The following is a 14896-nucleotide window of genomic DNA, read 5'->3' on the forward strand; positions in this document are numbered from 1 at the left end:
AAGTTGAAACAACATCAATTCCCAGCCTATACCAGTATATTCCAAGTACATATTTACCTTCTTTTTGTGTAAAGAAAAGTGATCATTTTCTCCATGTGTTGGGGCCTGATTTTAAGGATTACTACTACCAATAATGGAATAAAGAGTATTCTGAAAAACTAACTTTAGATCAAGTATGATTTCATTATTTTATGGAAATGTTCTCAGACTCTTTCCAACAGGACACTGAGAAAGAACACAACAATATTGTGTGTCACTTTACCATCAATCCAAGAAATTATTTACATTCATTGTAGGTAGATGCTGAATATTCTTATTATGACTTACCCATCAAATATAAATTTTCAGGTGTAGTGACAGGGATATTGACAAGCTTAATGTCATCTTCATCTGCTTTATCCCAGGAATTAGAATTGGCACAAGCACAACTGTGACAAGAGGTGGCACTCTGAACCTTAAAAAACATAAACAGATTTTGAAGTGTTGCTATAGAGAGTATCCTTAAAACCACATTCCTGCCAGAGTACATTACATCCAAGCCATCTGCCTAGAAACTGTTTTTACTCTGTGGTAAGGAAAGTGGCTTCTCAGCATCTCTAGCTGCCTGTGCAGTCTGTTCAGCTAAGTTCATTCAGCTCAGTGAAGCCTTTACATGCATATTCAATGCAAGTTAATAGATATTCAAGAGCCTTAAAACATTTTTACTTACCGAAGTCAGGCTTTGAACTGAACCAGAGTATTTACTGAAAAGTCCTCCATTTGCATAGATACAGGACTGAGATCCTTTTTCCTTGGCAGAGCTCAGAGAAAGAGTCAAGTTTTGTCGACTACTGGAACAACTAGAACCTAAGATATACACTTATTTTAAAGCTCTTGCAAACTCAAAATATTGCTTCTTTTGCAGTTCTATCAAGAATTTAATTTACTCTTTTCAATAAAATCCAGTTTAGAAGCAAACAACAATTATTCTTTCATTTACTTCAGAAATGACACATTTGAATTCACTATCTATAACAATAACTACGCATTTTAGCTTAATTATTCTCCTATTCTACAAAAAATCAGACCTGAATTTCTCAGTATTGAGATACACATACAAGAATGGCAAAACCCATTGCTAAAACACTATTGATAAAAAGGGTTTTAATCCTGGTTTGTGATTAAAACTTCACCTTTGAGAAGAAGCCCAGCTTCTTTATAAGATTCTGTAATTTTGTTTCTCATTTGACAAATTCAAAATTTAAAGTCTAACAATTCAAACCCACTCAGGTGTTCCATCCTATAAAGATGATTAGAGGGATGGAGCACCTCTCCTATGAGGACAGGCAGAAAGTTGGGATTGTTCAGCCTGGAGAAGGCTCCAGGGAGACCTTACTGCAGCCTTTCAGTACTTGAAGGGGGCCTGTGAGAAAGATGGCAACAGACTTTTCAGCAGGGCCTGCTGCAATAGGACAAGGGATAATGGCTTTAAAACTAAAAGAGGGTCGATTTACATTCCATAACAAGGAAGAAGGTTTTTACAATGAGGGTGTAAAACACTGGAATGGATTCCCCAGAGAGGTCATGGATGCCCCATCCCTGGAAACATTCAAGGCCAGGTTGGATGGGTCTATGATCAACTTGGTCTAGCTGAAGATATCCCTGCTTAATGCAGGGGTTGGACTGGACAAATTTTAAAGGTCTCTTTCAACCCAAAATGTTCCATGATCAAAGGAAAATAGGTTTTTTTTACTACTACAGTTATGCACACCCATCCCCTCATACCCCTTTTTTTTCCTTTCTAAGAAAACAACAAAGAAACCCCTAACTTGGGGGTTCCATGACGTACCTTTTTCTGAAGCAGCTGCTTTAGTACACTCTAATACAAGATGAGTTGGTTCCCATGGTGGCACTTTCTTGTTTTTCTTTCCACGTCTTCTTTTAAAGTGATGGGCCAGAAAAATCACAGATATTGCACTCACTGCTGTTACTGTGAAAAGCTTCTTTAACCCTGGGGAAAGCTTTATCTGGAAATAAAAGTGTGACTTAATTGCAAATATATATACTGAGAGACAGACTGCAGCACCAAGAACTGTAAAGTATACTGCAAATCCACAGACTATGGGGATCTAAGCAAATGACTTTCAAACAAAGATTTGGGTTTTTTAATTTCTTCTTAATGCCAGGACAATGCAGGGCTTCAATTAAATCTCTAACAGCAAAAAAAATACTGAGAAGGAACTTGCCTTTCACAACAACACTATTTCTTGCACTGTGAAAGAACGGGGAAGATACTAATGCCAACACTCGTGTCATGTTTCAATTTGAGCAGAATGTATTCTCAATTTGAGAATGTATTTAAGTACATTTCTCTAAATAAATGGTTTAAAATTTTTTTATATTTTATTTTGGATATAGAGAAGTCATAGGTTCACAGGTGTTTCAATTAGTAAATAAGAACCACATATACAAGCAACTTGTATCAAAAGCCTTTAACAAAGTTTGTAACATACAAAGTAGCAAGATATACAAAGAAGGAAAGTGCCATTTAACTGGAAACCACAGCTCACAAAAATCTTTGGAAACTCATGCTGCTTGAGGAACTGACTGCTGGGAGAAAACCAGATCCACAGTCCTCGGGCCTCATATGGTGTTTCTGTAATGTGATTCCTCATACCAGAGAGAGCACACAGAGCACCACTGCACTCTGGCACTCCTGATTGCTGTGCAGTTGTTTAATACTATCAGCACTGTGCAATTTGAAGAAGCATTGAAAGCTTCTCTCTGCACTGAGTTTACAATCAACAAGTCAAGCACCTTTGACTTGAGAACCCTGCCCTTCCTGGTACCATGCCTTGACTGAAGTCTGCAACTACCACTGGACTCTGTGAGGAAAAGGCAGTGCATGAAACACCAACACAAAATTACACAAGACTACTGTATTTCAGAGAAAAGAGTTAACAACCAAACAGCTGAGATTAAGGCTTCTAAGATCACAAAATTAAATGTTAAAATGAATGTTTCAAAGAACCACAAATGGATTTTTTAAAAATTTGTATGTGCCTACAAACATGATCATAAATTGATTAACAGTGACATGAAAACCTCTAAAAAGAGGAAAGTTAATAGTTGCACATAATGGAGTTGCACATGGTATTTAAAAAGGATATGAATATGCTGCAACATAAAAAAGAAATCAGCGACCTTGCACTGAGAGGTTTGAAGTACTTAAATATAGAAAAAACATGAAAATGAGCATATACTGCTAAGACTGAGAATACTTCATCCTGGTTTTATATGCAGTAAAAGAAAAGTATTTACAGGGAAATGTGAAATTTTACATAGCTTTTGCTGATAAGCTTCCAATTCAATAAAAATAAAATACAGTCATATTAAAGTCCTGGGTTTTAAAAGAAGAACTCAATACTATTATTCAAAATTTAATGACATTTATGCTTAGCTTTTAAATACTAAAAAAAATTCTACAAGAAAAAAAAAAGGCAACTTGAGAATTTTGATATTTTGAGAATCATTGCACTGTTACAAAATGGAGATATATAGACACTGCAGGTAAAGCAGATGTATGCTGATGTACTAAGCATTTATTAGCAGAAAAAGACAAAAAGATGCTTATTTTAGTTCAGTGTGGCAAACAAACTAAACTCCAAGGTATTCTGAACAAATTAAATTCACACTAAGATCACAAGAGCACGCACAACACTGCAATAAACTTCTAAATGTATAACAAAGTAACAATATTTAGATAATGTATTTATTACCTGGTTAAGAGAATAATACCAAGAAAGGGGAAGATGAAACACCCGTAAAGCTACTGTCTTCAGAGAAAATCGTGTCTCAGTAACAGCTTCTTCTGACATGGCTCCTTCTCTCCCATACCTCATTAAGTGAAACTACCTTGAAAACAATCACAGATGGTCTCTGGAATACTCTGTCAAATGAAGGACACATACTAAGTTATGCAACAGAAGCCCAGGACGATTTTCTTCCACAAGCTCAAATCTCTTTCATCACAGGTACATGACTTGTTTGATTGATGTTTTGGAGTAGAAGCAAGCCTTAATGTGGAGACAGCAAATCTGCTGGTTCAGCTTAGGCCCCATTTGTCCAACTGCTGTGTGCAGACGTGCAGATGTACAACCAGGACTATAGAGGGCTCGGTCTGCTTTGATTAGCCGGCCATTCACTTACTGCATCCTCTAAATCACGCACAGCAACAACATTGCCTCTGAAACCACGACTGTTGGAAGAACATTTTTGCCAGCTGAAGGCGTTAAAAGATTTGACAGCAGCCAGAAAAAGTTTATCTCGTTCAGCGCTTCGATTATTTTGCAGACACACCGTGAGAAAAAACCGCTATAGCCTGACGTAATCTCCACGATCCAGGCGCACCCCTCTCACTCCCTGATGCTGAACACAGGGCGAAGCCTCCGAACCGCCACTCCGGGACCGCAGCCGCGGCGGGGCAGAAGTCACCTCCGCCCGGCCCTGCTGAGCCCTCCCCAGCCCGGGCACCCCGACATCGCGGGCGGGCAGCGGACAGAACCGGGTGCCCCGCGCGCCCCTCAGCCCCCTCCCCGCAGCCTCCCGGGCCAAGGCGCGGCTCTGCCCAGGCCGGGTCGCTACAGCCGCGCTCAGTTACCTGCCGAACACCGGGGCCGCGGGCAGCTCCCTCCGCTCCCGCCCCGGCGCTGCCCGGAGACCGGCGGGATCCGCTTCCGGCACAGGGAGAAGCGGCCGCTGTCGGTCGGGCGGAGCCGCTGACACGTGAGAGAGACCCGTGGCGTCCGGAGGCCGCGCTCGCCATCTTTGCTCCGGGCAGCTCCCGCTGCGGGCGGCCGGGCGAGGGCGGGGTGAGCCCCTGGCGCCGCCATCTTTGTGTGGGGCAGCGCTGATACGAACGGCTGAGGCGCTCGGCGCAGCCATCTTTGTGCGGGGCGCGTCCCGCGGCGGCGTCGCGGCACCGCGCCCGTCCGTCCGCGCGTGTGCGGGGCGGCACCGGCAGAGCTGCGGCCCGGGCGCGCCCAGCTCCGCCACGGCAGCCCCGCTGCAGCGCCGCTGTCCTCGCAGGCAAGGGCGAGCCGTCGGGGCGAGACGCGGAGCTGATCGCGGCCCGGCTGAGCTCCGGGATCCGTGCGCGGCGCATCCTCCCGGCTGCTCCGGTAAGACAGGAACGGCCCGCTTGGGCAGCGGCGGAGCGGTGTTGCGGAGGGCGGGAGCGCGGCGGGCCGTGTGTCCGGCCGGTCTCACAGCCCAGGGCGTGTTGGCGTAGCGATGGCGGCCGCCCCGGGAGCCGTCCCGGCGGCCAGGGCACCGCGGTCCCGCGGGGCTGGGCGGGGACCGGAGGTCGGCGGTGCCCGGTCCGGGGCAGCGGGGCCGTGTGGGGCGGGACCGCCCTCTCGCCGGCTGGAAGCGGCCACAGACCTCCGCAGGTCTCTGCTGAAGTTGCAGCTGTGCGGCAGCGGTACCGTGGATACCGCGCAATCCCTAACACCAGTAATTTACCGATAAATGGCCCTGTTCGCTTCCCGAGTTATCCATGCGCATGGAGCACCGGGTATGAGCGGTGGAACAGCCTGGGGGGAAAAGTCCGGGGTATCACCTAGTGGAAAATCACTGTAGGCTTCTCCTGCGCTTAGGCAAAGCCCGAGTTAAGAAAATCCTCTTAGAAATATAGAGGTCAGCTAATGGGTTTCATAGTTAGGATTTAGCGTGGCGGAAGAAAGAAACGAAAGAGTGGCCTGTATGCCCTGAAAGCCAATATAAAATGAAAACTGTCTAACCCTGTAAGAGGATATATCTTCAACGCCAGCATTTTTTAAAATGTCCTTTCTCTGTGGGAACAGCACTTAAGGGCAGAAAATAAATGTAATGGAAGTGACTTACCAATTTGTGTCTTGCTTGAGTGGGTAGCTCTTGGTGCCTGAGGAGAACGACCAGGTGTCTCTGACCAGGTTATTGAGCATACTTTTGTCATTTAGTGGGAAAACATCAGGTTTTATGCTAAATAGGTAGAGTAAATTCTCTACCAGAGCCAGGTGTCATTTTTTTCAAGAAAATGGGATGCGCTTATTGCGGTTTTATGCGTTTATTGTTAGTAGATTAAAAAAAGATAATACGGAGGGGTGGGAGATAAAATTCAAAAGTACCTATTTCTTGGCAGAATGTGAAAGAACTTAGGTCAAGAAATAGGAAAAATGAACCTTAATTTCACACACTAAGAGACTAGTTTCAAGTTTGGTAAAAATGTCTTTTATGTACAAAGTTGTGCTGAAGTAATTTCTGTAAAGTTTATAAAAAACCCACACATTTTTAGAAAAGTGATAAAAAAAAGTCTTAAAAATCTGAATATGCCTAAGGCTATAGCTTCAGTGGGCTTTTATAGCTTAGAGCGAGCACTGGTGGGTTTTTTCTGAAGTGTGAAGAATATCAGTATGGTAAGTAATTACTGAACTTCCAGACCTCCTTAGCATTCTAAGCAAATAAGTGTTCAAGTGCAAATTTGCACCCTGTGTCACTCTTGCTTTGTTGCTGTAAAATGAAAATAAATGTTAAATGAAGTTGTTCCAATGCATCACTGGTAAAATAACTGTGAGTGCAGCTAAGAAGCCTGAACTTAGAGATTACTGGTTTGAGATGCTGTTATTCAGAGCTCTACTGACAAAATAATAAAAGCCTGTAATGAGGACACAATTTCTGCTTCATGTAATTGATGTCTTCAGAATAATCGTTTTATTCTTAAAGTCTTCCATCAGCATTCCCTTACTGAACTCCATAAAATGATCTGTTAAAATGACTCCATATTTAGAACATCAGTGGAATACATAACACATATAATTGTTTATTTCAATATCTGTTGAAGTGTTAACTACTGTAACTAGGCAGATGAAATCATTAATTCAAAAATTTTTGAAAGAATTTAAAATCTGTTTTGTTTCTGTAGGAAATACTGGGCTCCTTACTCAAGCCAAAGATAATTTTCGAGATCAGTTGAATTCTCTTACTGTTTGGTGGAATTTTTCTGGGGGTGTGATAGGTCTTCCATGGTAGGCACCATACAAGTCTGTGGTGCTGTGGAATGCTACTGAATAATAACTAGGTTGCTGGTCATGATGCTTTGAATTATGGTTCATATTTCTCTGATGGCTCAAATTTTTTTTCTTGGTGAATGAAAAGCCTTGTCAGGAACACAAAAACACTGGACTTCAAGATAATTTTTTCTTTGAATTATAACTGTGCATGGTCTAAGCACAAGCATTTTGATAAGTCCTACTTTGGAACATTAATTGGTTCACTTTATGGGATGCTGTGGTATGAAGCATTGAGATAGGTGAACTGAAACCTCTGAAGGAAAGCAATGGAGAGAGCTGGCAGTAGACTGCAAAGTTTCTCCCAGATATTTGGGAAGCATTTGATGAGAAGCTTATTGCGTGAGTGTGATCAGGAATAGTTAGTGTGGAAACAGGCTGAGGGAGTTGGGGCTGTTCAGCCAGGAGAAGAGAGGAGAGGGACACCTTACAGAACCTCCAGTGCCTAAAGGGGCTGTAAGAGAATTGGAGCAGGACTTTTCACAAGGGCCTGTAGTGATAGGACGAGGGGAAATGACTTTGAACTCAGAGGGCAGGATTGTTAGATTAGATGCTAGGAAGAAATTCTTTGCTGTGAGGGTGGTGAGGCACTGGAACAGGTTGTTCAGAGAAGTTGTGGATGCCCCATCCCTGGATGGCCAGGCTGGTTGGGGCCCTGAGCAACCTGATCTAGTGAGTGGCATCCCTGCCCATGGCAGAGGGTTTTGATACAGATGATCTCTAAGGTTTCTTTCAACCTAAACCATTCTGTGATTCTATGATCTCACTGGGATCATGAAATGGAGATATACTCCAGCTTTGGAACAGGAGTATAAAATGGAATGCAAGAGAAACTACAAAAGTAGGCTTGTTGGATTGTTTTGGGGTTTTTTTTCAATTACTGAAAATGCAGAAAAACAATTTTTGGATGAGATCAGCGCAATGCAGAAGCTGGTGTAAAAGCAGATGTGATAATGAGCTGCAGGGGAAGAAATGCAATCTCTTCAGACAGAGTAGGAGGTGGTGACATGGAGGAAGGTCAGTGAGTGAGGGAGGGGCTATCCTGGGCTTGTTAGGACTTAGGGAGGTGAAGGATGAGTCATGGTTTTGAATTAATTTTACAGTTTTAGACTTTAACATAAAAATTTACAGAATGTGTTTCTGCAGCTATGTATATTGAGCTACCAAGGTTATGGCAGTACAGTGAGTTATCACAGTGCTTCAAGATGGAAGGAGGTGTGTAAAAAATTTGTTAACAAAACATGAAAGAAAGGCCATTCAGCTTTGCTCGTATAATGACATGTGAAGAATCTGTAACATTAAGTACGCTTCCACAAGAGATGCTCTCCATATGGACAAGGAATAGGGACCATATCTACAGGGACCTGAGTTTGAACAGCTTTGGCCTTTCTGATGATTATTAGAAAAAGAGAGGTGCAGACCAAGAAACAGAAACTGGCATGAGCAGAACTCCTGGGTTTGGGTTTGTTCAGGACTGCAGGTTTGGATTTGTGCAGTTCCATGTATGAAAAGTTAAATACATTAAATACAAATCTGGCAGCATGAGGTGAAGTCTCCATTCATTGCTTTGTATTACTCGGAATAATGCATCCAGAAAGCTTCTTTCATAAAAAAATTAGGCCTAAAGCTTTACTAATCCATTATATCAGTCTTTCTAAAGCATTTGTATTAAATAATCTCACTGCATTTAATGTTCTCAGGGCTTTATTTGAAACTCACTTGTCCTTTTTTAACATTTGAACAGACTTTGCAAACTGTGGAAGATGTAATATGCATTCGTGTTGCCATTTCTGTTCTGAAAGGGAACCTTACAGTTCAAAGAGGAATTGCTAATATGATGGAATTTGAGGAGATTTGGCTTGAAAAACTGTTGCCTTATTTGAAGTGTCTTTCAGTAACAGTGCATATAGATTACAGACAGTCTGTCACTGAACTGAGGAAGTACTTCTCCAGCTGGAGCTTATGTTTTAGAATAATGAATTTTAAATGTCATGCCACTGGTCCAGGAAGAGAATTTAGATCTCATCTAGAAAAAAAATCCTAAATGATTAATTTACTGTGGTACTTTCAGTCTTGTGAGATAAGTTCTGAAATATTTTGTTGAACAACTGTTAACATGATATTAAAAAAGACTGAAACATACACACTCATTTTTGAGTCTATATATACAATTATATATATAATAAATACATTATTTGTATGTAAGTAATTGCTTATACATAAAGAAAATGAGTGTATATATGCAGGTATATACATATGTTCATATAATACATGACATGAAGCATCACATTATCTCAAAACAAATAATATGTAATACTTTAATAATATTGTGTAACAATGTTTATAGTGATAAAACAGACTATTTATACACGTACACACACATATATAGAAAAATGACCAAAGGGAGCTGAAATGGCTCTTGATTCAAAGGGATCTTATTGCAAGGCAATGGAATTAAAAAACAAGTCAGACACAATAAGCTGAGAGTTTACCAGAGAGTGTATCTGAGATGCCCATTATGCAAGGTTTGTTTTCCCTCACTGTCAAAGCTGTAGGGTGCTTAATATTCAAAGGAGTGATTGGTCCTATAAGAGGAAGGAACAAACCTAAAGATGCCAAAGCACACAGGCAAAGTGGAAAGAGGTGTTGATAACAGTTCCAAAGGCTGCAAACTGATCAAGGAGAGTACATCACTGAGTTGAAGTTTAGTTGTAAGTATTGATAAAGGAGCACTACATTGGACAGATAATAATTGGACAAAAAAAGTTAATTTTTTCTTGGCCTTTAGAGAGATTGAGTCATCAATAGTAGTTGTTTAAATGACAAAACTGAAATTAAGTTATTGGATGGTCCCTGTCTGAATGAGTCAGTTGGAGTATTTTTATAAAAAGAACATTACAGAGTTAATTTTTTTATTTTCCTTCTGTTGCTTTCTATGCAGCTATTGGAATAATAATGACAAAGTGATTGTATTTAGCATTTTTTATTTCTGGTAAGTTTCTGTGTCCGTACCAGAGACCTTGGAGTGGCAAAGAGAACAAGATAAAAGCTTGCTGAGTGTTTAGGGCTTGTGTGAGTCACAAGTTGCAGTTTCCTTTTGATATATAATATGTCTGAATCTAGAATGCATCTTTGTAAATAAATAAAATCAAGATAAAGTTTCTTTATCCTGTGATAAATGAGCCTTGTGTTCCTGCAGTTTAGCCTTCACAGCTTCAGCACACTTCAGCAGTGTTGCAAAGATCCTCTTCCAGAGTATACAGTCAAAGCCACTGCCAGTTCTAGGTAGGCTTGAAAACTAATGTTTATGTCATTTGGGTGCCATGACAGAGTCCAGGAAGTTAAATAATTAACCCAAATCAGCTCTGCCACATTCAGGATTCTTTTAGTTCATGACCTGGAAGTCATTGGATTTCATTTTAGAAGTCAGCAGGTTTCGTTTGGGCTATTGGAGTATCTTAATAAAGTTATTTATACTAACTTAGTCTAAAAAGGCACATTGTTTTAAAATTTATATATATGTTGCATGTTAGATATCTAATATTGCTGTCTATTCTAAGGAATTGGGTTTTACTTATTCTTACTTCTGTTGACAGGTGATTCCCTGGTGCTGGAAATTCCAGCTACAGGATCTCGGAAAATACAGCTTCAGCAATGTCGTCACCCGGCAGCAATTGCCCCCACTTGGAATCAGTTGGTGAGATAACAAAGGAGGAATTAATACAGAAATCTCATGTGAGTTGTAGCAATTCACTTTCTTCCTATCACTGTTAACTGGTCAGGTTTTTTAGGTCCACATTTTAGTGTATTATTAGTTATAAGATGCATTTAAGTGTCAAGCATGGGTAAAAGCTGCTCTACTGGAATAGTAAGGTTTAAATAAAGTATGAGAAGAATTATGGACTTGATGAACCTGAAAAACTGTTTTTTAGCACTTAAAGAGAACCTTTGCCACAAGTGATGTTTTAATTGAATCATGAGTTAAAAGAGTTAGCATAGCACCAAGCTGAACTTCATTTTCATTGCCATTGTAGCATTTAGTTATTTGGAATATCAATGTAGTATAGTACAACTGACTTCAAGTAGAAACTGTAACAAAGAAATTTATGCTTGAGTTTACTTGGGTAACAGTTCTCTTTCTGATAGAGAAGCCACAGTTTGAGAAACCTCCCCTCCCTGAACTCTTGGTTTCAAGCTAATGTTAATAAATGTAACAATGTAGGATCTTGTAACTCATTTTAGTAGCTGGGAGGTGATGAAAAGTGAAACCTTTTCTGTCCATGGTGCTAAATTTCTATAACCATTAATTTGCTACTGAGGAGTACAGCATTTTTCTTGTGTTGCATCTTTTTTGTGTAAACCTTTGGAGGTGGTGTCTGCAAGAAGGAATGTGAATTTATTAAAAGTTCTATCACTTTTATTTCTATGTTAAATTTATAGGAAAGACCAATTATGAAGATTATTATAATTATGTGATATGGTACATATTTGTGCCTTACGTAGAAAAGCGATTTTTGGTTTAAGATGAAAAGTCAGAGAGAAATCTGAGATTTTGGTGGAAAAATATGCTGATTTTGAGATTATGGGAAGCAAAAAACTAGGTTGGTTATCAACATATCCTTTTATGTCTTAAAGTTATTCATCTGATACTAAGCCTTACAGTATTTTTTCTCATTTTGTCTTGAAGCTGTGGTTTACTGGTGAAAGTAAGTGAAATAATGCTTGCTTTTGTGTTGAACTTTAATAGGGCACTTGTCAGGACTGTAAAGTCAGAGGACCCAACCTTTGGGCATGCTTAGAGGTAAGTTGTTCTGTTGTTCCATAGTAGAGTCATTTTCTAGTAAAGTTGATAGTATTTTTTTTTTTAAGAAGCATCTGTAATGAAGTTTTTGAAAATAGTTTAACTTACTGTTTAAAAACAAAGCTTCTTCTGCTGTTCTTTGTTTTTTAAATTATTTACCATCTATTGGGTACATATTTCTTGTCATTTAAGAATAATATGCTTAAAATGAGATTCTTTTTTATGAGAGATAAGGTAGCATATTAGTGTTTTTATGTGAGTTATGATACTTTTTAGCTCTTAAGTTCTGAAAGTTTTTTTAATCTTTTCCCTGGGTCTGTAGATCTAAAAAATAATTTATTATTCCTGAATTAATTAAATTACTTTTTATAAGCCTTTCTTAGCATTTGTAGTAATAACATCTAGTAGTAAATGCAGACATTTTACATAATAATGCATACTCTGAATTTTTTATTCTTAAGCAAAACAAAGAAAAAAACCCTTACTTTGGAACTTGCAGAAGCTTGTATGAACATTCTCCTTTGTGCAAATTTCATCCAGTCTTTACCTTGGGTATGGCTGTGTCATAAATATGCTTTTGCCTGACTCTTCTTGCTGTCTACAAAAAGCCATAATTTTCACTGTATTTAAAAAAAATACAGAAAACTCCAATATGTTGCTTCTGACTGATCTATGATCCCAATTGGGAAGCATACAGCTAACTTAGTTTTTAAAATGTCTTGTGTCTTCGGACTTACAGCTGTTTACAGAGATTGAAATGTTGCCCTGTAGGCTTGACTTCATTTCATGGCAACTTTTCTTTAAGTACTGTCAGAAGGATCTCTAGGCTAATGCCACCTTTTAGGTGTATGTATGAGCATTTTTTAAAATCCCCTTCATTTGTGTCCTTTTTGGTGGGTGGTGGTAACAATTAAGAGATCAGATTATTTTGTTCCTTCTGTCAATAACAGAGATGAAGGGGGAAAAACCAGTGTTTAATGTCTTTTGTTAGCTGGCCTGAAGTTTTAATTACATATAAAAAAACCTCTTGGGAGTAGGGAGGAGGTGTTCAGGGATGCATCAACCTGGCAGGTGGGAAAATGCTGTCAAGCTAAAACATGTTTTTTATTTCTCACATAGAGCTCTTAGACTGTTACTGAAAAACTAAATTTTATACCAACATTTCCATAGGAGAGTCTTGTAGTGGCAGTAGGACACTTAATGTCATGCTGTGATGTTTCTCCTCTTGGATGAATTGGCATCTTGTCTTCACCTTTTTCAGTAGAAAAACCTGGTGAGATCCCAGCATGAAAACTACCTGTAACCTAACAAATATCTGTGATTATTTAATATTGTAAATTGGCCATGTTCAGCTACTATTTGATTGTATAAATTAATATGCTTAGAGAGTTGTACAGATAACCTGCTATACCCTCCTGTGTGATTAGCCTGACTCATGCAAATGAGGAATTAACAAAAATTGCTTGAAGATTGGCAGCTGCAAGATTCCACACTCGACTCAGCCAAATATATTGTGCAATGAGCATGATTAAAATTGACAATTATTTTACATGTTAGAACTAGAATGTGGCAAATTCTTAGCCATATAGTGCTGGAAACCCTTATGTAAAGGTGAAGAAACTAGTTAGTTGTGAAGTAATGCTCTGATGAATAGGCACTGCAGATAGGGGCATGCCAGGATTTTTGTATAAACATGTCATGGTCTGAAGCTGTTGCCATTCAGTATTTCACCACTCAGACACTGGATTAACTTTGTGTTTTCTGTAACAATCTTCACCAAATAAGAAATTGTAAAAAAGATATGTTGACAGTAATATGAATAAATATATAAAAATGGCCAAAAAATTGTATTCCAAATGTTGCCCATCAGCGAGAGAAGTTGAGTTAAATCTTGCAGCATTCTTTTTTGCTTTAGGTGATATTTATTTTATTGCTTCCTGTGCATGTCTCTTGGTTTGAGTAGGACTCTGAAGGTTTGAAATTTGAGTGAATTTTAAAGGGACTGGCAGTATATTCCTATTCTGTAAACCTGTTTGAGACCACTTTTTAATTCTGTATACTTCTGTGTATCTTGCCCAACAGAACAGATGTACATATGTTGGCTGTGGTGAATCCCATGTTGATCACAGTACCACCCATTCCCAGGTATGTGTGTCTGCTGGTAACAGTTTCTTGAAGCACTGAAGTAGAGAACTTTTATTTCAGTGAAGTCAATAACCTATGTTAGTTAACTATGGAGGTTTGATTAGCTGTAATTGTTTTTCATGTTACAGAAACAGGTCTTGCTAAGTAGGATCATGTGAGCTTATAGTTTATGTGCAGCTGCATAATTAATTATGCAATTCTTCAAAAAAACACGGTGGAAATGAAAAAAAAAAAGAAGAAAAATTACTGCTGATTTTCAAGATGCACAAAGGACTTATTGAGTACCTCAGCTTATGTGTATTACTTCACTACTTCAGTATAAATTTCTGTGGCTGCCTGATACAAGGGCTTTACAAGGAGTGGTCTTATGACTGCATTTTACCATCACTCCTGAATTTTTTGGTTTTGTTTTGAAGCAGGACCTTGAGAAGAGTGAGTATTTATACAAATAGATAGTGCATTAATATAAATCTATAGAAATACTTTCAGAGTTTTTTTATCAGCTGTTAAAGCTGAATCACAGTTCTAAATCCTTAACAATAGACTCAGAGATGAGGTGTTTCTAGAGTAGTTGGGGAACAGATGGTCCCTGAATTTCTTGCCTCCAGTTTTATACCTCTTGGCTTCTTACAGTAGTTTATTCCTGCTTTGCATGCTGCCTTAGCAATGTTATGCACTTGCCAGGTAGGAGAAAGCAGGCATTCTGTGTCAGTGACATCCTTGTCTTGATTTTCTTATTACTTAATTTTAATTTGAGGATAGTAAGCACTTTTCTGGATTCTTCTTTAATAAAAATATCAATAAACTTCTTAAAATGAGAGAAGTGAAGTTGGCATGAATCAACTTCTGCTTACTCCAGTTTACA

The 14896-nt window shown here is 39.2% G+C and overlaps 2 protein-coding genes across 5 annotated transcripts in view; one reads left to right on the plus strand and one right to left on the minus strand.

The window, feature by feature from the left end:
- Positions 1-4721, minus strand: part of MIGA1 (mitoguardin 1) — a 37290-nt gene extending 32569 nt beyond the window's left edge. Inside the window, exons 1-5 of one of the 2 annotated variants that reach the window (XM_069023101.1) lie at positions 4640-4721; positions 3759-3928; positions 1829-2006; positions 710-846; positions 328-454 (exon numbers count right to left, since the gene is read on the minus strand). In XM_069023101.1, coding sequence (XP_068879202.1) covers positions 328-454; positions 710-846; positions 1829-2006; positions 3759-3881 — 565 coding nt within the window. In that variant the 5' untranslated portion in view covers positions 3882-3928; positions 4640-4721. The remainder of the gene's footprint in view (positions 1-327; positions 455-709; positions 847-1828; positions 2007-3758; positions 3929-4639) is intronic. The other variant, XM_069023102.1, reaches the window with a different exon arrangement.
- Positions 4722-5039: 318 nt separating this feature from the next.
- USP33 (ubiquitin specific peptidase 33) overlaps positions 5040-14896 on the plus strand; it is a 38199-nt gene continuing 28342 nt past the window's right edge. Inside the window, exons 1-4 of one of the 3 annotated variants that reach the window (XM_069023072.1) lie at positions 5040-5159; positions 10682-10820; positions 11833-11886; positions 13969-14031. In XM_069023072.1, the coding sequence (XP_068879173.1) occupies positions 10740-10820; positions 11833-11886; positions 13969-14031 (198 nt within the window). In that variant the 5' untranslated portion in view covers positions 5040-5159; positions 10682-10739. The remainder of the gene's footprint in view (positions 5160-10681; positions 10821-11832; positions 11887-13968; positions 14032-14896) is intronic. The other 2 variants (XM_069023073.1, XM_069023074.1) reach the window with 2 other exon arrangements.

The sequence above is a fragment of the Aphelocoma coerulescens genome, chromosome 8 (assembly GCF_041296385.1).
Source record: "Aphelocoma coerulescens isolate FSJ_1873_10779 chromosome 8, UR_Acoe_1.0, whole genome shotgun sequence".
Lineage (NCBI taxonomy): Eukaryota > Metazoa > Chordata > Aves > Passeriformes > Corvidae > Aphelocoma > Aphelocoma coerulescens.